At 43.4% G+C, this 26,135-nt stretch overlaps 2 protein-coding genes across 6 annotated transcripts in view; one reads left to right on the forward strand and one right to left on the reverse strand.

Moving 5' to 3' along the window:
- The window catches only part of LOC117366941, a 67,974-nt gene extending 61,637 nt beyond the window's left edge, over positions 1 to 6,337 (forward strand). For 3 of the 4 annotated variants that reach the window (XM_033959005.1, XM_033959006.1, XM_033959008.1), the window contains one exon: positions 5,200 to 6,337. In XM_033959005.1, the coding sequence (XP_033814896.1) occupies positions 5,200 to 5,451 (252 nt within the window). In that variant the 3' untranslated portion in view covers positions 5,452 to 6,337. The remainder of the gene's footprint in view (positions 1 to 5,199) is intronic. The other variant, XM_033959004.1, reaches the window with a different exon arrangement.
- Positions 6,338 to 13,154: 6,817 nt separating this feature from the next.
- LOC117366977 (cadherin-related family member 5-like) overlaps positions 13,155 to 26,135 on the reverse strand; it is a 50,326-nt gene continuing 37,345 nt past the window's right edge. For both annotated transcript variants that reach the window (XM_033959103.1, XM_033959102.1), the window contains 4 exons: positions 25,379 to 25,510; positions 22,759 to 22,837; positions 21,125 to 21,318; positions 13,155 to 16,122 (listed from right to left, as the gene is read on the reverse strand). In XM_033959103.1, the coding sequence (XP_033814994.1) occupies positions 15,772 to 16,122; positions 21,125 to 21,318; positions 22,759 to 22,837; positions 25,379 to 25,510 (756 nt within the window). In that variant the 3' untranslated portion in view covers positions 13,155 to 15,771. The remainder of the gene's footprint in view (positions 16,123 to 21,124; positions 21,319 to 22,758; positions 22,838 to 25,378; positions 25,511 to 26,135) is intronic.

Below are 26,135 nucleotides of genomic sequence, written 5' to 3' on the forward strand. Positions count from 1 at the left end.
GTAGGGAAAGGAAGATGCTAGACTACAGAGGACTAAGGAAGGGGAAAATGGGGAGTGCAAAGCTGAAGGCTTATCTAAGATGTTGGATACTTTTGGGCTTCCATTTCCATACTGCTTAAACAAAATACAGTTATAAAGTACTTTATTACTGGTATTTGACTTGAGTACATAAGAATTGCCGCTGCTGGGTCAGACCAGTAGTCCATCGCGCCCAGCAGTCCGCTCACACGGTGGCCTCCAGGTCAAAAACCTGTGCCCTAACCGAGACCAGCCCTACCTGCGTTCGTTCTGGTTCAGCAGGAACTTGTCCAACCTTGTCTTGAATCCCTGGAGGGTGTTTTCCCTTATAACAGATTCTGGAAGAGCATTCCAGTTCTCTACCACTCTCTGGGTGAAGAAGAACTGCCTTACGTTTGTATGGAATCTGTCCCCTTTTAACTTTAGAGAGTGCCCTCTCGTTCTCTCTACCTTGGAGAGGGTGAACAACCTGTCCTTATCTACTAAGTCTATTCCCTTTAGTACCTTGAATGTTTTGATCATGTCCCCTCTCAATCTCCTCTGTTCGAGGGAGAAAAGGCCCAGTTTCTCTAATCAAATAATATACCATCTATGGTTAAAAACACTACAAAATGGAGCAGATTTAGTAAGATATTCCTGGGAACTATGGATAGATATTGAAGAGAGTTCAATATGGAACATACCATATCTTTTGGCAGTGCCCTAAAGATAAAGAGTACCGTCAGAGGCATAAAAGCCTAATCAACACCATACTTATGAATTTGAATTGAGACTTTGTCCTCTTTTGGGGGGTCTGTTTCCAGACACTTTAAAAAAAAAAAAAAGGTACATACTCATAATAGTGCAGGTTACAGTTACACTGTATTGGAATCAGCCTAGTTCAGGAAACTTGTATAAGGAAAGAGTAGAGATAACACTAAATCACAAATAAAGTCCACTCTCTTCTGGAGTCAGGGAGGCAACACAGGACCATCAGCATAAAGAAACAAAAATTAAAAGCAAGGTGAAGAAAAAGATCTCAGTTCAAGCCACAAAGGACTAGGGAACACTACGCCGCAAGTACATATATTAGTACAACAAGTGATCCCATAACAGTCATAGGTCATAAAAAACTATACCTGCTATTTTATTACAAAATTGCATAGGTCCTTTCCTCACCAAACACCAGGACCCGCGGAATCTTTCAAGTAATATTGCAAAGTCCCATATACACAGCCAACACTTTCATAGCACAAAGATCACAAAACTGCCACTTATCTTGTGCTACTCTTCATCTGTCTGGAAAATGGAGGAGAGGAGGGTTACGGTTTCTGAAATTGATATGCACAATTGTTGTATTCAATAACTGTTTAAAATTTGATTAGTAGTAAATATTTAAAATTAGGCTTATATCATGCCCCCCCCCTGCTCAGTAGTGCAGAAATTCTCATGCACAGATCTACAGCTGCTCTAAAGAAAGTGTAAATGAGTGCATGTACTCTGTATTTTATAGAATACATGCATATATATTGTTATGTCATCCTTACGCAGCCCACACTGCATCCCTGGAAATGCCTACACACTGATCACAGACACGTTTGTGTTAGGCTGCAGTGTGCCTGCCTTTTTTTTGCACACATGCATATGTGTTTACTGTTTTATAGGTGCCATTTTCCTTGTTTTGGTCATGTAAAAACGTAATAAAATCATCCTCACGATGTATCTTGTGTACTCTAGAACAGTGTTCTTCAACCGCCGGTCTGCAGTAATTTTCTTCCAGTCCACAGTGTTCTTCAGCTGCTGATCTACGGTGCGATCAACGCGGCGTCTTCGGGCCAGCTTCCTGAGTGCTGCAGTGTACAAAGCCATGGGAAAAGGCTCCTACGTGCGTCCCGCGCCTCACCTGGAAGCCTTCTCTCTGACATCGCAATGTCAGAGGGAAGGCTTCCAGATGAGGCGCGGGATGCTGCCCACAGCTTTGTGCAATGCAGCACTCAGGGATCTGGTGACGAAAGCCGGGCGCTCGGCATTCAATGCAGAGGTTGGGGCCTACCCCTGGCAGCCACTGACCGAGCCTGGCGCTAAGACTCCTTCGACCCACATGCGTTCCCCTCGCCATCTCAAAGCATGAATAGCAATTTTCATTTTTGATTAGTGTGAGATTAAAGAAAGGGGCCAGACTGTGCGCAACCCGAGGCCGCAGGCCACCTTAGCCCCAGAAGTTCATAGGAGGCAGCTGTGCTGGGTTCTTGAGCTCCCCCTCCCCCAGTATTGAGCAAACTCCTTGACTGTGGCCAGGGAGGGGATAATTTTTGTTGGGTTTAGCATCCTCCCCCAGTAATTTGGAATAGTTGGTTTTAAGCATGTTAGAGCCGTGGCTCTCCCTACCACCCCATGTATTTTCACATGTTTTATATCCCGCTAATCCAAACTTGCACCCTTGATCCCAAATACATTGACCACGGCTTTCTGATTTTTGTACTGGCAAAGATAGCAACCCAGCGGTGACAGCTAGTGTAACTAGATAATAAGGAGGTATGGCTAGCGAAGGAATGGAAGGGCCTTTGGGGGCGCCCGCTCAGGTTGATTTCCCATGCGTGATGGTGTGTCCCTGAAAAATAAGATTTTTCTTTTTTTTTTTTTTTAATCGCGGGGAGAGCGGGTTTACGCTAGTATTTACTGGGTACATTTTACCCAGGATAATTGGACTATTGATTTGATTTATGAGCTGATTACCCCTTAGACTGGCCCAAAGATAACACCGGGGGCAGGCCAGAATGGAGGGAGAGAGACAACAGCGGTAGGGGAAATGCTTTTATTTTTTTTATTTAGTGATTGATTTGTCTGTTGAGGAAGAAATGCATTTGCTTCTTTTCCTCTGGGGTTGTTCTGCTTGCAGAGTCTTGCATCTTAGGCTTTGTTTGTAAATATTAGTACTTTGAGTTTTTAGTTTTGCATTTGTATGAGGTTATCTGTTTTCGGGTAGGAATGAATGTTGAAAAGCATACAGTGTGCTTTGTGTATTTTAATTTTGTGATTAACCATTATGTGTTGTTAATACGATTATATTTTGTGTATGTATATAATAATAATAATAATTTATTTCTTATATACCGCTATACCGTGAAGTTCGAAGCGGTTTTATGAATGGAAAAAATGGTGTTACAATTAGTACTATTATGGGGGCGGGGTCTGGGGTGGAGATGGGCACGACTTAGCCCAGTGTTCTTCAATTGCCGGTCCGTGGACCACAAAATAATTATTTTATTTCTGCCGGTCAAAAGATGTCAAAAGGTTGAAAAACACTGCTCTAGAACATGCCTAACACTACTAACTATAAAGGAATGAGGCATCACATATCCTATCTGGAACCAACCCACCTACCTTAGCTTTTTCTTTTCTCGAACAGATTGATAGTAGGGAAGAGGGTTGGTTGGTTATTTTTTTATTTTTATTTTTTTTTTGCAGCATCACCCATTTAGACAGTGGTTCCTATCCTTAATTAAACTCCACCTTTGTGACTTTAAAGTTTCCACCAGCCACTGTGGAGGTAATTTTAGAAGGCTCTAGAGAAGTAATTGGAACCATTGATGCATACAGATAATAATTTTAGAAAGCTGCTATTTGCACATGTATGTCTGTCAGTAAGCAGTGAGGGACAAGACAGGGGTGTGCTTCAAAAATAGACTTTTACTTCCCATTTACCAAGGAAAGCCATATCTACACAAAATCCTTGTCAATTACATTACATTACATTAGTGATTTCTATTCCGCCTGTGCCTTGCGGTTCTAGGCGGATTACAATTTAGAAGATGTCTGGACATTTCCAGTAGAATTGCATAACAAGTAAGTGAGTATATTACAATTTACTGTATAGAATAGAGATGCATATCAAGTTACAGAATATGGTTACGTAATGTTGATGGAAGTGGTTACAGATGGTGATAGCTTATAGGTATCTTAATTTGTGATACATCTTTTAAGGAAGGAATTCTCTGGTTGCTGATGGAGATTATTTATTTGGATTTCTTAATATATGTTGGAGATATAGTTTGAAGAGAAGATTAGTTTGAGGTTTGATTTGGCGTTACAATAGGGGTGGTAATTCCAAGGGTATAATCTTGAGATAATGTTATGGAGGTTAGAATGGTTAGTGTGGTGGGAAGTATTTTTTGAATAGATGTGTTTTTACATTTATCCCAAGGCATGTTCAGGCCAGTGCCTAGTATTAGCTTGGAGTTTCAGTCAAGGGGCAGGCGCCAAAGCTGATGGAATCCCTATCCTGTTTACCCTTCCTCCTTCTCAAAACGCCTGGCACCCCAGTATTCACACTATACCCTACCCATCCCCACATACACCCCTCTGGACTCCTTCTAGTTCTTACTGGGGTCATCTTGGTGTCTAATTGGGAGCAAGAATTGCCAGTTGCTTCTGCCCTAGCTGGTGCCTGGTTCAAAATGGTGCCGATGACTGTAAGACTAACCATAGTGGGTCAGAGGTAACATTTTGAACTCAGGCACCCAACATGGCAGGAGCCAAATAGAGGATTGCTCCTGCCGAGTAGACCCCAGGTAAGAGCCTGGAGGGTGGGAGGAGCTACTGTGGAGGAAGGATTTTGGACCCCTATGTAGAGGAAGGATTTTGATTCCCTCTGCAAGTTCCTTTTAATAGATTTTGGACCCCTATGTTCCTTTTGCTGTACTTATTAATCTAAACTGTGTAAAACGAATCAAGCCCTTATAGACCGAACCATCTCATGAATATAAGTCTAAAATTTAAATTAGATGTTCATGGCTACAGGAACAGGGCTTGAAGAAGATGGAAAGGTTAGTTTTTTTTATTTTTTTTTGTAATTGCTGCTTGCTCTGGACATGCTGGCAAATACCCATATATTTGCTGGCATCTTTTATGTATTTTACAAAAGGTTGGCAGAGCCTTTTGTGAAATAAAGGGTGAATTGAGTACCTCCAACATGAGCATCTCCACCACTTATTTAAAATGGGCTTTCACTTTGTTACTATCTCTGGATTTGAAAGCTCTATGGAGCAAGGATTTTATGTGTTTCTGAACAGAACTGCATACTTCTTGGGCCATTATATAAATTATCTTTAATAGTATAACATGATACAAGGTAATAGCTAAAAAGCTGCACCCACAAGCAGTGCTGCAGTTCAGTGAACTGGTATGTTTGTTTGCTCTCAGGTGCTGGCAGTGGGAATGATGACTGCATTGGGTGATTACATAGTTAAGCCTTTCCTGGTGGCTCTTTTTAACAGCCTGCTGCAGCCCCTGCTCATTTTCTTGCTGAATCTCTGCTCCAGCCTGCGGAACCTGGCTTATCCCATCATTGAAGTTTTGCGGGCCCTCAGCATGCAGTTGGCCCTCCTGCTGCGAGCCTTTCGATTGGTGGAAGTACAGGTCACACTCAAGCCACCTAGTGTTCAGCAGGTTTAACAAAGGACCATTCATACAAGGGAAGGTTTTCTGCCAGTTAGCAGGAGTGCTGGACCCAGGATAGAAACTCAGAAGTGTGCCCAGGTGGTGCCAGGCCCCTGAAGATCTGCCTCAGTATCATCATTCATATGTACCAAGGAAGCCCTTTGTAGCATTGGAAGTTGCCTTTCTTGTACCCCTAGTACACCGTGCCAGAACTGAACAGAACTGGATAATAATCTCAAGGCTGTGCCATGATCTAGTAAAGTCTTCTTTTGAAAGACTTGCACTGAGCAATGAAAAAGGAATCAAGGAGAAACACAGAGCAGTTGTATACAGGTATTACTGAAGATCTCATTTTTACATAATGACTTTTAGAAGTAAGAAACTGCAGGCCTAGTCTCAGGGGAGTGTTTGGCTTTTACCGGCTGGCAAAACAGGTTTTATTTTTGTGTTTTTTGCAATTTCCTAAGAATATGTCCATCTTTTGTTAACTTTACGCTTCCATGGAAAGGTTTACACTTCTCTGTAAAGAGACTCTTTTTAGTCTGCCTTACTTCAGTGTGATTTTTTTACCAGCTCATGCTTCTGCTGGCTGCTCGTATAATTCTCTGGTGGGAATTAAGATTTTCATACTCTGCTTCTCATTGGTTGGAGAGACAAAATTTGACTTTCAGCGGAGTTAGTGGCTGAAAAAAGCAGGCGTCTACCCCTGATGAAGAGACGAAATGGGTAGTTTCAGGCCATACTTCATTCTCCAAAACAACCAGCTAAGTTATTTCTGCATTAGATATCATAACATTGGTGAACAGTGAGTAGAAAATTGATTTCTTGTGTAAAAAGTTCTTTTCTTATTTTTTCACCCACTAACTCTGTTTAAAGTCAAGTTTTGTCTCTCCACCCAATGAGAAGCAGAGTACGAAAATCTTAATTCCCACAAGAGGATTATAAGAGCAGCCAGCAGAAGCATGAGTTTTATTGAGGCCAAAAATTAAATCTAATTTATGAGAAAAAATTTTCAGTAAGAGAAAGAATAATGTAGAGGTGGACCTGTATAAATTCTGCCTTACGGCATCAAATGTATGATACCACTGGGATACTTTACCTTGAGGTAAGTTCCCACTACTGAAATTCTCTTTTACTATAAAACTGAACACTTTTGAACATTAGTGTTCATTAGACTCTTATACAGAATCTCTTGCAAATGAGGTTTTGTTTTGGTTAATTGATATATAGGGTCACCTGCTTTGTATGTTTATACCTGTTAAAGTGACTTAGATATTCTACAGTGGGACTTAAGATTTTCCAGAATGTTCAGATTTTGCCTGACATTGGTCTTCACTTCATCCAGGGGCAAGTTAAAAAGAAATGAGCTCTTTTTATTGCCCTATTCTAAGGTAAAGGGGATGGGGAGGCTTGTAGAGGAGATCAAAGCATTTTAACCAAATAAAATCCTTGTAGATCATTGATTCAGAATTACTGAAGTAAGTGCCACAATAAATCTTTGTGATCAAACAGAGTTTGTCACGTTCAGCAAGGTGGTAAGGCCAAAGGATAACGGAGGAACTAAAGAGTGTGCCAATGAACAGCCATGCAAAAATGAACTCTGCGTACCTGGGAGAGTACAGTATGTGTATTAGAAGAAACTGTCAGCCACACCAATTATAATCATAAAAACATACATACGAACATACGCCCAGAGCTGTTGTTTAGGTGATGCTGCTAGTATGTTCATACCCCGATGCATTAAAAATTGAAAATCTACTAACTGGTTCAGTTTATGGAAAACTGAAAATGAAGAGACCTGATCACAGAATAATTAGTGCCTTTCAGCAGTTTTTAGTTTAGTGAGAAAATTTGTAAGAATAACCAGCACTATAACTCACCATTGGTAGATATGTAAACTGATAACACTTTGCAACATGACAGGGACCAAAAGGAATTATTTGCCTGAAGGATATATGACTGATCACCAGACAACAGTAAATATTTATTTATTTATGCTTTACAAATGATTCTATTTAAAGCTGACCTGGATGGCTTAATACAAGAGACAATGGGTTTGATTTTTACAGTAAATCTAGCTTGTGTAGAGGCTGGAGATGTTGGAGCATCAGCGTTCAAGACCCTTGTAGGAGAAGGAAGAGGCAATGTCAATCATTGCACAGTAGTGACACTTACCCTCTCCCCTCCCCCCTTTTACAAAACCACAAAAGCGGTTTTCAGCGCTAGCTGGTGCGCTGAGTGCTCTGCGCTGCTCCCAATGCTAAAAACTGTTCTTGCGGTTTTGTAAAAGGGGGAGGGAGCTAGAAATCAAACTCAGGGTGCATGTATACCAGGGATCTCAAAGTCCCTCCTTGAGGGCCGCAATCCACTCGGGTTTTCAGGATTTCCCCAATGAATATGCATTGAAAGCATATTCATTGGGGAAATCCTGAAAACCCAAATGGATTGCGGCCCTCAAGGAGGGACTTTGAGACCCCTGATGTATACCATGGTCCATTGGGAGCTGTGGCCCATGTCCCTAGCTGATTTTCTCCTAAAAATCCCCCCAATAAATGTAGAAGCAACCCAGCAGAAGTCAGTTTTGATTGGGCTGGGCATCTAATCAAGAAGGAGGAAAAATTGCTAGGCCAGAAATGAAAATCATTGTTTGCATGATGTAATAGTTGTACACAGTAGAGCATTGAATTAGAAAGTGGACATAAGAGAGATGAAATGTGGGACTGTTTCCCGGTCTGTCGACATGCTCCTCCATTAGAATACAGACAGTTCTAGCAGGGCTTTTACCAACCGTATTGGCAATATCAGTACTTGCCCGATTTTGTCTTTTCATGTTGTTAACCACCACGGCTAAGTATGCTCTTACTGTTCCATAATAAACAGAGTGGTAAACCAAACTCTCTTATTAGACTAACACGACATAGTTTGTATTTCATAAGCTTGATCCCATCTTTGTGTGCACACAGACTTTGTAATATTTGCCTGGGTGTGAGCAGGTGGATGAAGCTACAGCAATGTGTGGTTATAAGTGTACAAGGGGGGGCTATAAAAAGGGTACATGACTGATAAAATAGAAAGCTTTGGAGGTTAAGAACAACTAAATCAATGCAGTTATTCAAAACAATTAAAAGGCTGATGTTCTGAGGGACCATTTAGATGTTTACGGTTTTCAAATGGGTGAGAACCCTAATTTTGGGAGTAAGGCACCTAAATCAGCCCCTTTGAAAAATGACTGATCTTCTAAATTTGTAAATTATAGTTAAGTGGTTGGCTATAAAGTCAGGATTAGAGCAGGGAAGTATTTGATTTTCAGCACTAAGGCCCTGATTCTGTAAACGGTGCCTAGCCAAATTCCATGTGCAACTCCAAATTTTTTAACTGACTTAATTGGCATTTTAATTGAAAACACCATTAAAAGTCAATTTAAAATAAAACAATTTAAAAAAACATTTATGTCCCAGATATCAGGTTACAAAGAAACGCACATAAGCACAATTAAACACACAAACCCTAAAGTCTGCATAACAGAACTGACATTTATATAATTATTTTATTTTAGTCTGTTTTATGTCTGTTGAGACTTATTTAATCTTGCTTATTTCTGTTTTATTTTCTTTATTTTTTCTTGTTTTATTTCCTCATATATGTACATATTTATAATACTGTTCATTTTCGCTGTTTTGTCCAGGAACTTTAGATTGTGAGCCCATCCGGGACAGAGAGGGAAGTATTTCTTAATGTGCCTTAAGTTGAGTTAATTTTTATACCCCTCCCCCCTTTTTTTTGTTACTAAAATGCAGCGGGATCTGCGCACAGTGTCTGCCCTAAGAGTGTGTGAATTTTAGAACACTATAACTCAGTAGGAAGGATAAAAGCTGGTCGATGAAGTGGGCTTTTTTTTTTTATTATGTTGTTAAGAGTGTGCAGGCCATATCAATGGTTAGCTTTTAAAATATCAAGAACAAAATAACGACCCTTCTTCTTTTGAACATAGCATCCTAAACTGTATCCATGGCATCCTATTTGTTTGTCTTGTCTGTTTAGATTGTAAGTAGAGAATGACACAGTGACAAAATTCATCACTGTTCCCGTCCCCGCGGAAATAATCCCATGTCATTTTCTAGTGTCTATTTCAATCTCAGTCCTTCTACGCCTGCATTCTTCAAATTCTGATTCTTCCCTCTCTCCTTAAAGAATGACATGAAGATGGTTTCCCGCGGGAACGGTGATGAATTTTGTCACCGTGTCATTCTCTAATTGTAAGCTCCTTAGAGCAGGGACTGTCTTCTTCATGATTCTGTACAGCGCTACGTACATCTGGTAGCTATAGAAATAATTAATAGTAGTAGGAATGAACAGTATGGGTGCTGGAGAAGCTTGCTCCTCTGATATGTGGTGCATTGGTACTCTGGTATTGCACAGTTCCTGAGACTGGAAGGATCATCTCTGTTTCCTAAGGGATATTCTGAAACTTCTGTAAAGCAGAAGTACAACACGATTCTTATTCACAGCTCTAGACACCCTTTTTCTCAATGAACATGGAAAGTGCACTTTTATATGCATGCCCTCAGTTGACAGAAGACAAGCAATGGTACCCACAGGACTCCAGCTGACCCAAGCAACAGGCCTAAACTGAAGCTGCCCTGATAGTATTTTATTGGTATAGTTCAGAACAAACTATGTGCATTTTTATATTGCATATATCCAAATACCTTACCAATCATTTTTAAAAATTATCATACAAGTATTGCAAGTTTTATTTACCTATCTCAGAGTGTCAAAAACTGAGCTGTCTGGGCTAGAGATCTGACCCTAGAGTCTTGATCATTAAATGGCTCAGCTCTCCTGTTAGCTTTTAAATGATGGCATGAATAATTCAAAAGTTTTGTAAATGTATTTATTCAGTTTGAAGTTGTTTAATATTGGAAACAGGCATAATGTATAAAATATATTTTTAACCAGTGAAATGAATTTGAGCTTTGTGTGTGTATTATTTTTAATAGCTGAGAGTCTCGTGCATGACAGACTCTCTAGTAAACTGTTAATAGCTGCTGTCCCAAGACTATGGGCTCCTTTTACTAAGACGCGTTAGGGCTTTAACATGTGGATTAGCGCGCACTACATTGCCCCGCGCATTGAGCTGGCGTTCGTTCTAGAAGCGCAGTACGCGGTAATTTCCTGGGTGCGCTAAAAATGCTAGCGCACCTTAGTAAAAGGAGCCCTATGTATATTATCAGTTATTGGCTATAGACATAAGTACTCAGCCCAGGTCAAAAAAAGATGGAATAGTAGAGTTCAGGGTACTAATGCTTTTATAAGATGATTTTCTGGTTTAGGTGAACCTTAAAACGAATGTTTCCTTCTGCTGTTGAGCAGCCCCAGTGTGACCTGTCTCATTTGTCATTGAAGGAGTGAACCATTTTAGCATGTCACTGAGAAAACAAGATCATTGTTATTTGTACTGAGTTATGGCAGGCGCAGTCTTAGCTTATTTGTAGAAAACTTATTAGAACAGACCTTTTTTATTGCTACACTAGTTGTTTAGCCCGTTACATTAACGGGTGCTAGCAGCCCTTCTCCCTTACTTTTACCTCCTCCCTGTTCAGCATCACCCCCCCCCCATTTCCCGCTCCCCATATCCAGCAGTAGCTCTTCTCCTTTACTTCCTGCTCCCCCCCCTGTCCAGCAGTAGCCCTTCTCCCTTACTTGTATGTTCCCCACTGTCCATTAGGAACCCTTCTCCCTTATCTATAAACCATGCAGCCTTACATTTTAGAAGTCTCCCACCCCATTCTGCCCAGCTCCCTTGCCAAATTTCAAAACTGCAGGCAGTGGCTGCTCCTCACCCGATCCCCGCTTACAGCGGCCCCGCACTCGCGGTCTGGTTGGCTCCCTTGTTGGAGCTTTTCACGGTGTTGTCACCTCTTGGCCTTCTCCAAGGGCTGGCTCCCATGAAAATGTTGTGTTGCTGTTCGGGGCCGCAGCGGCGGCTTCTCTCTGGAGGCGCACCGGCGTCGGAAGCCTTGTCTCTGACGTGACGTTGGAGGGGTTTCTGACGCTGGTGCGGCTCTTTGGGGGGGCTGCCGCCTTCGGGGAGGCTTTGGATGCGGGGCCGGATGCGGGAGGAGCAGCCATTGTGGGTGGCTTTGCTGGGAGAGCTAGCCAGACGCATGGATCGAGCAGCCCGGGCCCCGACCACCCTCAGAGGTGTCCTCCGAGCCCCGAGAAGAGACTCAGCGGGGCAACTTGTCTGGTCAGTAGAAGAGGCGGATTGACATCCTACTCGGGCCGCAGCGGCCGACATCCGACTCCAGGCCAGACCTTAAGGTGCGCATGCGCACTTCCTATGTGTCGCTACAGCTCACGGAAAACCGGCACACACATAGGAAGTGCGCATACGCGGCCTAGTGTTTTATTATATTAGATTTAGAGGTCCTTTTACCAAGGCGTGCTAGCCATTTTAGTGTGCGCTAAACGCTAACGCATCCATTATATCCTATGAACGCGTTAGCATTTAGCATGTGCTAATTTTTTTTTTTAATTCTATGAAATACTTATTTTGGATTGTGCATACTTTGTTGTACTATGTATGATAATATTGGAAACAGGAAATAGAAATTAAATAATCACACACTAGGTTCATCTTCACATTTCAAAGCGTCATCACTGCACATTCCTTTGGAATTTATAGGAGCTAGAGGCCGACCAGAACTGATGATTTTGATCGAAACTGAATTCATAGGAATCTGTAGCTCAGATTCAGGCAGGGCCAGGATCAGCACTGAAAACATGGCCCCGACACCATTTCACAACTGCCCCCTCCCAAGCCAGCCTCCCACCCCCGAGAGAAAACCTGGCCAACCACCAGCTACACCCATTCTCTTCCTCCCCCTCCCCTTTTAAAGACCCTGGTGAGCTAGTGGCTTCTTTAGGGCAGGAGCATCCTATTTAGTATTGGTTGGTGGATAGATTGTGAGCCGACCGGAACAGATAGGGAAAGATGCTTGAGTACCTGATTTTAAACCGCTTAGATAACCTCGATAGCTAGAATATAAATACCTAATAAAATAAAAATAAAATAAATTTTATTTGAAAGAAAAATAAAGGAAAAATGATTAAACAGTTTGTATTGTCTACTCCATTTTTATTTTTTTTTTGAACATCATATGTACCTAACCCATCATCTATGTGTTTCTTCCCCTGAGGCTGTGATGATCTGAAGGTGACCAAAGGTGAAAAGGTGACGTCGAAAGCTACAAGGATGCTAGGTTGCATAGGGAGAGATATGGCCAGCAGGAAAAAGGAGGTATTGATACCTCTGTATAAGACTCTGCTGAGACCTCATTTAGAATATTGTGTACAATTATGGAGGCCGCACCTTCAAAAAGATATAAAAAGGATAGAGTCGGTCCAGAGGAAGGCTACTAAAATGGTGCGTAGTCTTCGTAATAAGGCATATGGGGACAGACTTAAAGATCTCAATCTGTATACTTTGGAGAAAAGGCGGGAGACGGGAGATATGATAGAGTCATTTAAACACCTATGTAATATAAATGTGCATGAGTCGAGTCTCTTTCATTTGAAAGGAAACTCTACAATGAGAGGGCATAGGATGAAATTAAGAGGTGATAGGCTTCGGAGTAATCTGAGGAAATACTTTTTTACGGAAAGGGTGGTAGATGCGTGGAAAAATCTCCTGGAAGAGGTGGTGGAAACAAAGATTGAATTCAAGAGGGCCTGGAGAGAAAGAGAGATAATGGTTACTGTGGATGGGCAGACTAGATGGGCCATTTGGCCTTTATCTGCCATCATGTTTCTATGTTTATATTTCTGTTCTCTGGTGACCACAACTTTGTGGAATAACAAATCCCACCCTCTTCTGTTTTGGATACAGTTTTTAATCACTTGTTCTTTGACGCTAATTTGTTAAGCTGAGTAACAACAGTGCGTTCATTGCTAGATGTTGAGAAGGTTATGGATAGGAAGGACTTACCCAATGAATGGAGTTAACGTGGGGGGGGGGGGGAGATAAGTGTGGAGAGAGATCGAGGTGCTGCAGAGTGAATGCACTAGTAGGTTAGTAAGAGGAGTTTGGAATGTATTCAGAAATGGGGAGCCAATGAAGTAAGTTGAGAAGAGGGGTAATGTGAGTATGGCGGCTCTCTTGGAATAGGTTGTGCTGCAGAATTTTGCACGAATCGAAGGGGAGAGAGATGGTTGAATGGAAGACCTGAGTGAAACAAGTCGCAGTAATCTAATTGAGAGATGATGAGAGTATGGATAAGGGTTTTGGTAGTGTGTTCAGAAAGGAGAAGTTGGATTTTGGTTATTTATCTATTTCACTCTATCGGTTACTAGGCAGATTACAGATGTACATACATAATTAACAGGGCAGAACAATAAAAACTAAACATTTCAGAAATCACAGAATGTTGGTTCTAGTGATTGATTATTATACAACTCCTTGGTAATGTGATACAGTTGTAGCTCAGATCTTCATGTAGGGTATGCCTCTTTAAACAAGAGTGTTTTTAGTGAGACTTTGAATGTTTTGAGGTCAGTTATCATTTGAATGTGCTCAGACATCATGTTCCACCATTGAGGCCCTCTAATATAAAAAAATTGAATTTCTACATTCATCAAAGTGGATTTTGCGAGAGGAAGGAATATTAAGATGGTTAGAGTTCAATGACCATAGTGCTGATGTAGGTTGATGGGTATGTAGTGTTGTTGCCAGGACAGCAGATGTCCTACCTATTATAGAGGAAGAAGCAACAGACTTTAGCAGTTTGTTGGATCTGAGCAGAGAAGGAAAGAGAGGAGTCAAAGATGATCCTGAGGTTGTGAGCTGAGACAGAGAGAGTGTTGGCCACAGAAATAGAGAACAAAGGGAAGTGGGTAGGTGGGTTTAGGTGTAAAGAAAAGAAGCTCGGTCTTAGCCATATTTAGTTTTAGATTGCCACCTGGATGTCCCACCGCAATGTTGGACAGGCAGTAGAGACTTGGGCCTGGTTTCCTGTAGAGATATCTGGTGAGAGGTAGATCTAGGAGTCATCAGCATAGAGGTGATCAGTGTACTGAGTAGGATAGCAGTGGAGGAGGATCCCTCATTGCATACACTGAAAGTGCAATGGGAGAAATAGGAAGAAAACCAGGAGATAACATAACCTTGGAATCCCAGCAAGGAAAGCGTATTGAGGAGTAATAGATGATCAACAGTATCAAAAGCAGCAGATAATGTAGAGGCCTTTGGTTCTGGCCAGGAACAGGTCATTAGAGATTTTGGTAACAGCAGTTTCCGTGGAATGGTGTGGGCGAAAGCCTAATTGAAGTGGATGAAGAATAGCTTGAGATGAAAGGAAGTCCAGGCAATGGTGGTGAACAACATGTTCAAGTAGCTTGAATAAGAAAGGGAGGAGGGAGATGGGGTGAAAGTTGGAGGGGGATGTAGGGTTAAGTGAGGGTTTTTTGAGGAGAGGTTTAGCTATGGCATGTTTGAAGATACTGGCAACAGTTGCAGTGGAGAGTGATAGGTTGAGGATGTGACAGATAGGAGGGATGACAGTGGGAGTGATAGAATAAATTCTATGTGACTCTGCTCCTCTCCTACCATGTGTCAACCAGTGGTATAGCCAGAAGGCAATTTCTTGGCTGTCCCAGGGGTGGAATGGGTAAGCTCATGCATTCCCTTTCTCCTCTCCACCCAACAAATGTGAAAAATTAATACCTTGGCTGGTGGAGAGCTCTAAGTCCTGTCTAAAATCACTATGTCATTTGACACTGCACCCTGGATATGCTCAGTTTTCATGCATTTATGGAGTGCTGACAGCCTCTGGGAGTGTGGCTGCCAACTGCCACAATGTTCAGATGACCTGGGGAATCTAGTGAAGGTGGTCATCAGTTGGCAGGGCTTGTGAATCACCCCACTTGCACCTATGATGAGCTCAAAATGGGCGAGCCTCTGTCCATCCAGGCCTACTCCTATCTACGCCAACTAACACTCAATTGAATCATCTAGAAGCTGTACTAGAGAGTCTGTTATTAACATGCTGTTAGTATGTGCTGGATGGCGATTCTCTGCTGCAAGATGGTTTTTGGATCAAAACATTTTGTGGGGTGTATGCTTCAGCATACCTACACTCATCTTCTCCTTTCTTGCCTTCAATGCTCTTCTCAGTGGTCTTGTCCAAGACCTTGCTGATGGTGGAATCAGCATTAGTAGTTGCTTTATGAGCTGTAACAGTCAAAATGCTCTTCGCCTCATCTTTCACCTCTACCAGTCTTTCTCTTTTCCTGTGATGTTCAAGCTTCTCTGGTGTGCAATATCAGCTCTGCATGTCAGGTTCTGTGCTCAACTTGGACCTGGCTTTCATTTGAAGGCTCTTCATTCCCCAAATACACTGATCTATTTTCAACCCTTTTAGATGTTTTACCACTGGTCAAAATATTCCTGGTGTTGGAGTCTTCTTTGTTTGACATAACCTCTATAGGAGCAGGTTGAAGGATACTTTCCTTGGTGTTTCCTATTTTTCCAGCAGTATGGGTAACTGTAGTGCTCTTGCAAGTCCTGCCAGTCAGTTCTCTCTTCTCCACAGCAGCTGGGCACTTATTTAGATCCTCGGCCAGCTCATTGCAGTACTCATGGAAATAAAGTCCACTTGCACTTGTTGCTGATTTGCTGGAGTTGATCTGCAAAACAATTTTATACAAGATAACTTAATAGCAGACACAGAGTTTTGATTAACATTCACCATTTGGTATCTCATTGTTTTCCTCCCTCCCTCACTAAAATGCTTGTGGTGGTCATTTTTGCTAGAAGTCTGACTTTGATAATTGGATTTCAGTAACTAGGCTAAATCAGAAATCTTCTACTGATTCAGGAGTGCTGGAATCCTGGCACTGAAACCTCGGCTTGTAAACTCGGGTGCAGAATGTAAAGAATGAGTGAGAATAGATTCCTCCTATATATTTATTAAAACCTTCCATATTGCCTTGTCTGATAACAGTTGTGAAATGAACTCCAATTATTGTCTAGGAAAGTGTCCAATCAAACAGATCCATTCTTACAAAAACAATTGACATGATAAAATCAAATAATAAACATAATATAAAAAAATAACAGAAAAAGGAAATAGTTATTTAATAGCATGCCAGGTCTGATCAGTTTCCCAAATGCTTAATCATATACTATAAATAGTATGTTTGTTGGAAATTTTATCTTGAAAACAGCTCTAAGGATTTTGATGAAATGGGGGAGAGGTTACATTTTAGAGCACTAGCAAACGATTTAGCTAGGTGCCAAGTTTGGGGAAATTAATTAGTGGAGTCTTTTTGGGGTTTGAAAAGATGTTTGGAGCAGCTCCAGAATGAGGCTTGGAATGTACTGAGAAAGGCTATTGGAGCACCAGAATGAGGCTTAGAACACACTGAGAAAGATTTTAACACTCAACCTGAGGAACAAGACAGGAGGGAAGTTTGGCTGTTAAAACCATGAAGTTGGGCATGTCACACAAAACATACAGTTCAAACACACAGGAGGAAAACTCAAAACAGTTCACAAACTACAGGAGGGAATTTAAGCTGCTAAAAAAGACAGGAGGGAAGTTTGGCTGATAAAACCTTGAGGTTGACCACCACACAAAACACACAGGAGGGAACGCACAAAACACACAGTTCACAAACACACAGGAGGGAAGTTAGGCTGATTAAAAAAAGATGGGAGAAATTTGGCTGACAAAAACCATGAGGCTGAGCACTTCACACAAAACACACAGAAAGGAAGTTAGGCTGATAAAACAATGAATTCAGCACACAACCTGAGGAAAATTAAACAGATTGGCACTTCACAAACACACAGGAGGGCAGTTACACTTATGAAAACATGATTTCAAGACACAACTGGGAACTTCGCAAACACACAGGAGGGAAGTTAGGCAGATAAAAATCATGATTTCAAGACACAACCTGGGCAGTTCATAAATATACAGAAGGGAAATTAGGCTGATAAAAGCATGATTTCAAGATGTAATTAGCAATACTTCCCCATGCAAAGCTCAGTCTTCCAGGTACTGAAAAATTAAGGGCTCAATATTCAACTGGCATTATCCCTGGAAATTCATTGCCAGGTTCCAGCACTGACTATTTGGATTTAGGAAGCCAGCGAAAGCATGATTAAGTGCGATATTCAGCTTTTAACTGGTTATGGTGAACCAAATAAAGATAGGAGTTTTATGTGGTTCTATTTATTACATTATATTAGTATTTATGGATCACTAATATTCCCCACGGAGGAGTTCTATGTGATTTACAATAAAGAAGAAACTGGTCATATCCAGGCGTTACATTATAACATTCAGTGCATCCAGCAGTTGCACTTTAATATTTAGTATATACATAGGATTACACTTACAATCTTATGTGGGAAATTGGGCAACACGAAATAGGAAAGCATGGTGGTATTATACAATGTGTTTGTTGTGTGCTGCATTACAACAATTTGTCAGTAGGTGTCACCCCTATACTTGCTAAAAAGATCAATGACACATTTCTGATCATTTAAATCTTCCAGGCTCCCCATAGCACACTGCCATGCATGATTATTTACATTTTTATGTAAACCGCTTTGATGCCTTTTAGGCCACTTGAGCGGTATATCAAATGCCAATAAAGATAAAATAAATATCGTCCTCTCTATCCTGGCTGCTCCTGCAAGTACATGCCAAAAGCTTCGTAGTATCATCAGGCTGGATGTTTCTGCTTTGTGTTAGCAACAGCTCTTATTGTTTGGAGAAGGCTGGAATAGAAAGAGGAAGTCCTACATCATTTCTAACCCTGGCAGGGCAGGACAAAATTAGAAAAACTTACTTTGACCTCAGTGGATTGCTTGTGCTACAATCCTTCAAGTGACCGAGGAAGTGACCTTATTCATTCCAAAAACTTGCATTTCAAAATATTCATTAACTTATTAAAGATATCCTCTCTTTTCAGAAATTCCATGAATCTGATATCCAGTATTCCAAACATCCTCTAGAACAGGGATGTCAAAGTCCCTCCTCGAGGGCCGCAATCCAGTTGGGTTTTCAGGATTCCCCAATGAATATGCATGAGATCTATTTGCATGCACTGCTTTCATTGTATGCTAATAGACATCATGCATATTCATTGGGGAAATCCCGAAAACCCGACTGGATTGTGGCCCTCGAGGAGGGACTTTGACACCCCTGCTCTAGAAACTGATCCAACTTACTTCTGAAAAGCATTCACAACTGCGAGAAGATCTGTTACCATAACCAGACCACTTTCAGTGGGAAATCCCCTTTCCTCTGAATGCACTTAAACCTCCTTTCGTGCCCCTGGACTTATGAATACTTAAGTCTTAGGGTCTGATGCAGAAAGCCTCACAATAGAGCAGGGATCTCAAAGTCCCTCCTTGAGGGCCGCAATCCAGTCGGGTTTTCAGGATTTCCCCAATGAATATGCATTGAAAGCAGTGCATGCACATAGATCTCATGCATATTCATTGGGGAAATCCTGAAAACCCGACTGGATTGCGGCCCTCAAGGAGGGACTTTGGGGACCCCTGGTTTAGAGAATTTGGCTCCTAGAGTCAAGAACAGGGGTGGGCAACTCCGGTCCTCGAGGGCCGCAATCCAGTCGGGTTTTCAGGATTTCCCCAATGAATATGCATTGAAAGCAGTGCATGCACATAGATCTCATGCATATTCATTGGGGAAATCCTGAAAACCTGACTGGATTGCGGCCCTCAAGGAGGGACTTTGAGACCCCTGCAATAGAGCCACCTCAGCATGCAGCTATAACACAGATTTAGTGACACAAGATAACGCAGCATGCTAGACACAATGAGCAGAGGTCTGCACTCCAATGTTTAATGTCACCCTTCCCGTTAGTGCTTGAGTGGTGATTGGCTCAGGCAGTAACAGGAAGCACAAGCTGCAGGCAATAAAAAAAACCCCCAAAACATGCCATCAGCATTTTGCATCAGCTGTCCTGCCAAACTGTCCCCCCCTTCCCCACTCCAAACCCCTTAAAAATATCTCCCCCAAATCAGCAACCCCTCTCACTTTCACACCCCAAAAAATAAAAATCTAGTGATACCCACACCCCCTCACCCAATTCAACTTGAAAGTCTCTAGTGTCTAGTGACACTCTTTACTCTTCCCACCTGACTGACTCCAGGATGCACCATGTGGGGCTGGGTGCCACCATTTTTAAATAGGGCAGCACCAGAGGCAGGTGCAAGTGGGCCTCACTCCTGCTTCATTTAAGGTATGGTATTTAGGGGGACCTGGATGAGAGGTCAGAAGGTAGGGGTTGCTGTGAGATACTGGAAGCTTTTTTGTTAAAGCTGGGTTGGGGGTAGTGTGCCACTAGACTACCAGAGATGTTTAATGTTGAGGGGAGAATTGGGGGAGAAGGAGAAGGACCACTAGACTACTATTTTGTTTTTACTATACGGGTAGTGATGTCAGGTTAGGGTTCCACTTTACTACCTGTGGAAAAGGGTCTGATGCAGGTCTCTGGAACGACCTTACTATCCCGCTGCGGAACCTGGGCTCTCTCCAACTATTCCGCAAGCAACTGAAAACTTGGCTCTTCTCTAACATGTAATTCTATCTTCCCCCTTACTCTTCCCTTCTATATATAAGCTCATGTAAACCTTTTCCTTTCTCTTCTTATATTTTAAGTTCTTGTAAACCGTGCCGAGCTCCACTTCCGTGGAGAGGATGCGGTATATAAACTTAAGGTTTAGATTAGATTAGATTAGGGTTCAGGTTGGTGGGGGGTAGGGTTACCAGATTTTATGTATGTACAATCCGGACTCATAGACCCACCCCCCCGTTCCACCCTTCCCCGCCCTGCTACGCCCACACCCCAGCCTTGTCCCTATCCACGCCCCCCCCCCTCAGCCTGCTTATCTCAGTTGGGAGGGGTACCCCCGCATGCGCAGATGCCCTTCCCGACGCGACCCGCTTTTCAAAACCGGAACAAAGTGCCGGGTTTTGGAAAAGCCGTCCGGACGCCCGGACAAGCTCTCTAAAAAGAGGACATGTCTGGGTAAATCCGGATGTCTAGTAACCCTAGTGGGGGGGGGGGGAGGGGGAGGAGGCGGATGTTCTTCCTAAAACTTTTGTGCCACCTCAATTCTTGTGCTGTACATATCAGTTCACAGCTGAGGCTCTCTGCGTTGCTATGGATTTGTTCGTAGCCTTTTAAACATGTATTTTCACGTGCTGTGTGCTGATATTTACTGGATGGGTTAATCTGAGCACTGAGCCCCCTTCTGCGTTGTGCTTCCCATAATGAGCTCACAGACTGCTTGTTAACCACGCATTGCAGCCCAAGGTAGCTTTCAGCAGTAGCCCCTTAGAGAAGGCCATCTTCTTTCCAAATTACATCTCCAAGGCAATAGTAACCAGCTCAGCCACCACATGGATGACCAGGAATATTGCTTCCACTATCACAGGACCCCACTGTCGCCTGTTTCCATCAATACCTAATGTCTAGGAGAAGCAAGTGCCGGGCAATCTGAGTGCCTGGGAAAGAGCAATCCCTTCTCCCTTTTGAGACTTAAGAGAGATAAGACAATGCCTGGCAGCTCACATGTGCTTGCAGATTCAGGAAAGGGGGGGGGGGGGAAGGGGGAGGAGGTGAGAGCAGGGACGGCTCTTACCACACTGGGTTGTTTCTCGGTCGCCAGTGTTGCCTGATTCACATCGTGCTGGTGATAGCAGCAGCTCTTTACGGTACAAACGATCAAACAAAGCACAAGACCCAGAAACAGTACCACGGCTGCCAAGCTACCAGCCAGAATGGTGGCATCTGCCAGGCCAGAGACTTTCTGAGCTTCGGTGGGATCAGGCGGCTCTGCAGGAGAAAAGGGAAGGAATACTAAGGTACACAATCTAATGGTTGTGCAGCGGGCTGAGGACCTGGGAAACTGGGTGTCGTTTCCACCGCAGCTCCTTGTGACCCTGGGCAAATCACCTAAGCCTCTATTACACCAGGCGCAAAAACTTAGATTGTGAGCCCACTAGGGACAGAGAAGTAAATGTAAACCGCTTTGGTTGTGTCATGGAAAGGCGGTTTATCAAAGCCATGACCCTTCACCCCCTCATTCTCTAACATGGCATCCAAATTTAAACACCTTGCCCTAATTCGACGAACTTTCATCCACAGTTTTACTCTTTGCATGCAAACCTGTGCATGCAAATTATAGAATAGTAGTTCCCAACCTTTTCCACGTATACCCCACTAGGAAAAGTAATCTCTTGGGACTCTTCATTAAGGGACATAAGCCAATCTGTCATCAAAGAAATAGAAAGATCCATTTCCTCCTATACTGCAGTATGCAAAGGAGGGAGGGTGCCTGTGCCCTTTACAAAGACCTTTCCTGGGGCAGACCCCCTCCCCCCTTGCACCCATTTTACTATGCGAGTGATGGCATGCCTAATTCTGGTGCCTAGGTTAGCATTCTGTAATAGAATCTTGATGCCCAGATGCCTTAAGAACATAAGAGCTGCCATACTGGGACAGACCAAAGTTCCATCCAGGCCAGCTTCTTGTTTCCAATAGTGGCAACCCAGCTCACAAGTACCTGGCAAGATCCCAAAGAGTAAAGCAGATTTTATGCTGCTTATCCTAGGAGTAAGCAGTGGATCTCCCCAAGTTCATCTTAAGAATGTCTTATGAACTTTTTGTTTTAGGAAGTTATCCAAACTGTTTTTCAAACCCCGCTGAGCTAACTGTTTTTCACCACATGTCTCTGGCAACAAATTACATTACATTACATTAGTGATTTTTATTCCGCCATCACCTTGCGGCTCAAACCTGAAAGGGGACAGGTTTAGAACAAACGCTAGGAAGTTCTTTTTCACTCAGAGGGTGGTGGATACATGGAACGCGCTTCCAGAGGCTGTTGTAGACAAGAAAACATTAAATGGTTTCAAAGAAGGTTTGGATAGATTCCTAGAAGAAAAAGGGATTGGGGGGTATAGATAGGTATAGACCATTGCTCAGGCAATGGGCCTGATGGGCTGCTGCGGGTGCGGACCGCTGAGCAGAATGGACCTATGGTCTGCCTCAGCGGAGGCAACTTCTTATGTTCTTATGTTCTTATTACATGCTGAGTGAAGAAATATTTTCTCCTGTTTGTTTTAAATCTATTTCTTAATAGCTTCATTACATGCCCCCTAGTCCTAGTATTTTTTATAGAATTAGTCTAGGCATCTAAATTATAGACTTGTCCCTTAGTGTCTCTGGCATCACTATGAGAGAACAGTCCAGGGCTAGCAGTGGCTCTCTTACCTTTCTGTCCACGTCCAAGTACTTCAACATTAACTGCACAGGTGTCCATTTCTCCTGAGTCCTCGTCGCTCACAGTGACCTAGGATACCGATGCACAGGGAAAGGAAGGAGCATCAGAGAGGCAGAAGCAGCATTGCAAATCACGCTCCGCATTGCAGCTTGCTTTATGCTTTGCTCACAGGCAAAGTATCCCATTTAATAAATCCCATCAAATTTCCATCATGCACAGTTTGGGCTCAGGCTGGTCCACCCGGCAGACAGCAGTGGTTTCTACATGCTGCTGGTGGCTGACCTGGAAACCTTCCCTCTGATGCGTTTGCGTTTTGCGTCAGAGAGAAGGCTTCCGGGCCAGTTACCAACAGCATGTTGGAACTGCTGACGATGAACTGAAAAAAACCAAAATGCTGCGTTGGTTAGGGAGGAGGTGGGAAAGAAAGAGGCTGCACGGGGGTTGGAGGCTGGGGGGTGTAGGAAGGGAGGGAAAGAGAGAGGCTGCACGGGCAGGGAAGGGTGGGAAGGGAGGGAAAAAGAGAGGCTAATACACAGGCTGAGGGGGTGGGAAGGGAGGGAAAGAGAGAGGAACCTTGGGCTGTGGGGTGAGTGGGAAGGGAGGAAAAGAAAGAGGTTGCTGCACGGGCTGGGGGGGGGAGGAGGAGGGAGGGAGGGAAAGAGAGGCTGCACGGGCAGGAAAGGGTGGGAAGGGAGGGGAAAAGAGAGACTAATACACAGGCTCAGGGGGTGGGAAGGGAGGGAAAGAGAGAGGAACCTTAGGCTGAGTGGGAAGGGAGGAAAAGAAATAGGCTGATGCATAGGCTGGGGAGGGGGAAGAGAGAGGCCCGCTCACTTTGGGCTCATGACTAGCCAAAATTGGCTGTTTGCCTACGCCACTGTCTCACAACTCTTCAGATCTTTCCTTCAGTGATCACCATGTTAATAATCTTACTAAAAATATAGTTTTGTGTTCTTTTTGGATATTCTCCAACCTTATACAACACTCCTTTTAAACTCCTCCCATAGGATTACTTTATACATAGCATTAAGAAACACTTTTAATGATAAGTATGTAGGGTTTTTTTTTCCTGGGGGAGGGGGTTCTACCTGGCAGTTTTCTCCTGCTTTTTTGTATCTCCAGATCAATGGAACATCTTTCTCAGTAGCTCAAGGCGAGTTACATTCAGATACAGTCTCTAGTGGGCTCAGGGCCTGATTAAAGGGTAGGCCCAGTAGGCACGTGCCTCGGTCCCGAGGAGTTCAGGGGACCCCGATGAGCTGTTACGATGACGTCACATCGTGCCCGGGTTAGGAAGCTGTAGGCGGCAGTGGTGGTTCTGTGAACTTCTTCCCTGCCTCGGCCGACAATGCTGCTGTTGGTGCTTGCCTGCACCGTGCCCCGTCCACTCGCGGCCCACCCGGCTCCATTTAATTCCCCCCGCCCGCTCACTGCCACAAGTCCAAGAATTGACATCGGGGGAAGGCTTATGGGGGCAGGGTGGGGCAGGGGGACGGGGTGGGTCAGGGGGCGCTTGACGAATTAATCCTGCCCTGAGTGGGCTCACAAGTTTCTACCTGAGGTAAGAGACAGTTAAATGACTTGCCCGAGATCACAAGGAGCCTCAGTGGATTTGAACCTTGGATTCCTTGGCTCTCAGCTCTTCCACTCCAAAATGAGGCTAGGATCTGGTGTCATGAGATTTTTCTTCACAACTATGCGGGGATTTTTTTCCCCCCCCCCCCCTCTGTTTTATTCTTTTTTCTCCTCCAAGTACCTATCCTGGCCATTGAAGTGATGGTCCTGAGATTGGGGCCATGCATCAAGACTCCTAGAACTTTACAACCATGGGCCATGAATCTGTCCATCAGGTGTTACCCTTAAGCAGTGTCAATGCCGCTCTCCCCCACCCCCAACACACACACCCCAAATGTCTCAGGGACTGTGAAAGCTGCTTCTTGTGGTATCCCCAGTTAACCTAGAGAATGGAAGATCCAATCTGTCCCGGTGGTCTCACAATCTTATCTAATGTACCTGAGGCAGTGGAGGATTACGTGACTTGACAAAGGGTCACAAGGTGCAGTGTGGAGTTTGAACCCACAACCTCAGGGTGCTGAAGCCATACAGGGGAGCTCTAGCCACTAAGCATGAGTAAACTGCTTTGACTGGAACCACAAAAAAGTGGTATATCAACCCCGTCCTCCTTTCGAAAGGAAAGTGCACACTGTGAAAATTGGGGTAAAGTCCATGGTTAAATGTCCCAAAACAAATAAAATGACCCCCAACTTATTAATATTATGATGTTGTACCTTCTGGAGTGAGGGGTCTGAGAAAGGAACTAGTCATTCACATGTCATGCTTCACTGTATAAAGCTTTCAGAAAAGACTTGATAAAGGACAAACCAAATCCATTTATTTAATAGCTTCTCTACGGGGATTATGAGCATCTGCAGTGATTGACTCTTAGCGACAGGGATTATTGATTCGGCACCTGCAGTGATTGGCTCTTATCTGCAGGGGATAGTGCTTCATTATCTCAAGTGATTGGCTCTTAGCCATAGGGCGTAGTGCTCTATCAGGAGCAGTTGATTTGCTCTTATTGATTTGGCCCCTGCAGTGATTGGCTCTTACCTGCAGGGAGTAGCGTTCCTTCCCGTGCAGCTGATTGGCTCTGGCTATAAGTAAGCCATTGTGTAGGACTTGGAAGAGTTCAGTGTGGTTTGATTGTGGCTTCAGGCTGAACTGGAGTTTTGGATTTGAACCCTGGAATTAACACCAAGAAAATGCACGTGAGAATCAAGGAGAGATTGAATGAGACAGATCAGCATGCATAAAAATCAGTAAACATAAGAACATAAGCAGTGTCTTTGCTGGGTCAGACCAGAGGTCCATCACGCCCAGCAGTCCGCTCACGCGGCGGCTCATCAGGTCCAGGACCTGTATAGTAATCTTTTATCCATACCCTTCTATCCCCTTTTCCTTCAGGAAATTATCTAATCCCTTCTTGAACCCCAAAACCGTACTCTGTCCTATCACTCCCTCTGGAAACGCATTCCAGGTGTCCACCACCCTCTGGGTGAAGAAGAACTTCCTAGCATTGATTCTGAATCTGTCCCCTCTTAATTTTTCCGAATGCCCTCTCGTTCTTGTAGTTTTTGAACATTTGAAGAATCTGTCCCTCTCCACTTTCTCCATGCCCTTCATGATCTTGTAAGTTTCTATCATGTCCCCTCTAAGTCTCTGCTTCTCCAGGGAAAAGAGCCCCAGTTTCTCCAATCTTTCAGCATAAGAAAGGTTTTCCATACCTTTTATCAATCGTGTCGCTCTTTTCTGAGAATGGATACAGACAGAATTACAGTCTGATGATTTGGTTACTTTCTTGATTTTA

The sequence above is a fragment of the Geotrypetes seraphini genome, chromosome 9 (genome assembly GCF_902459505.1).
Source record: "Geotrypetes seraphini chromosome 9, aGeoSer1.1, whole genome shotgun sequence".
Classification (NCBI taxonomy): Eukaryota; Metazoa; Chordata; class Amphibia; order Gymnophiona; family Dermophiidae; genus Geotrypetes; species Geotrypetes seraphini.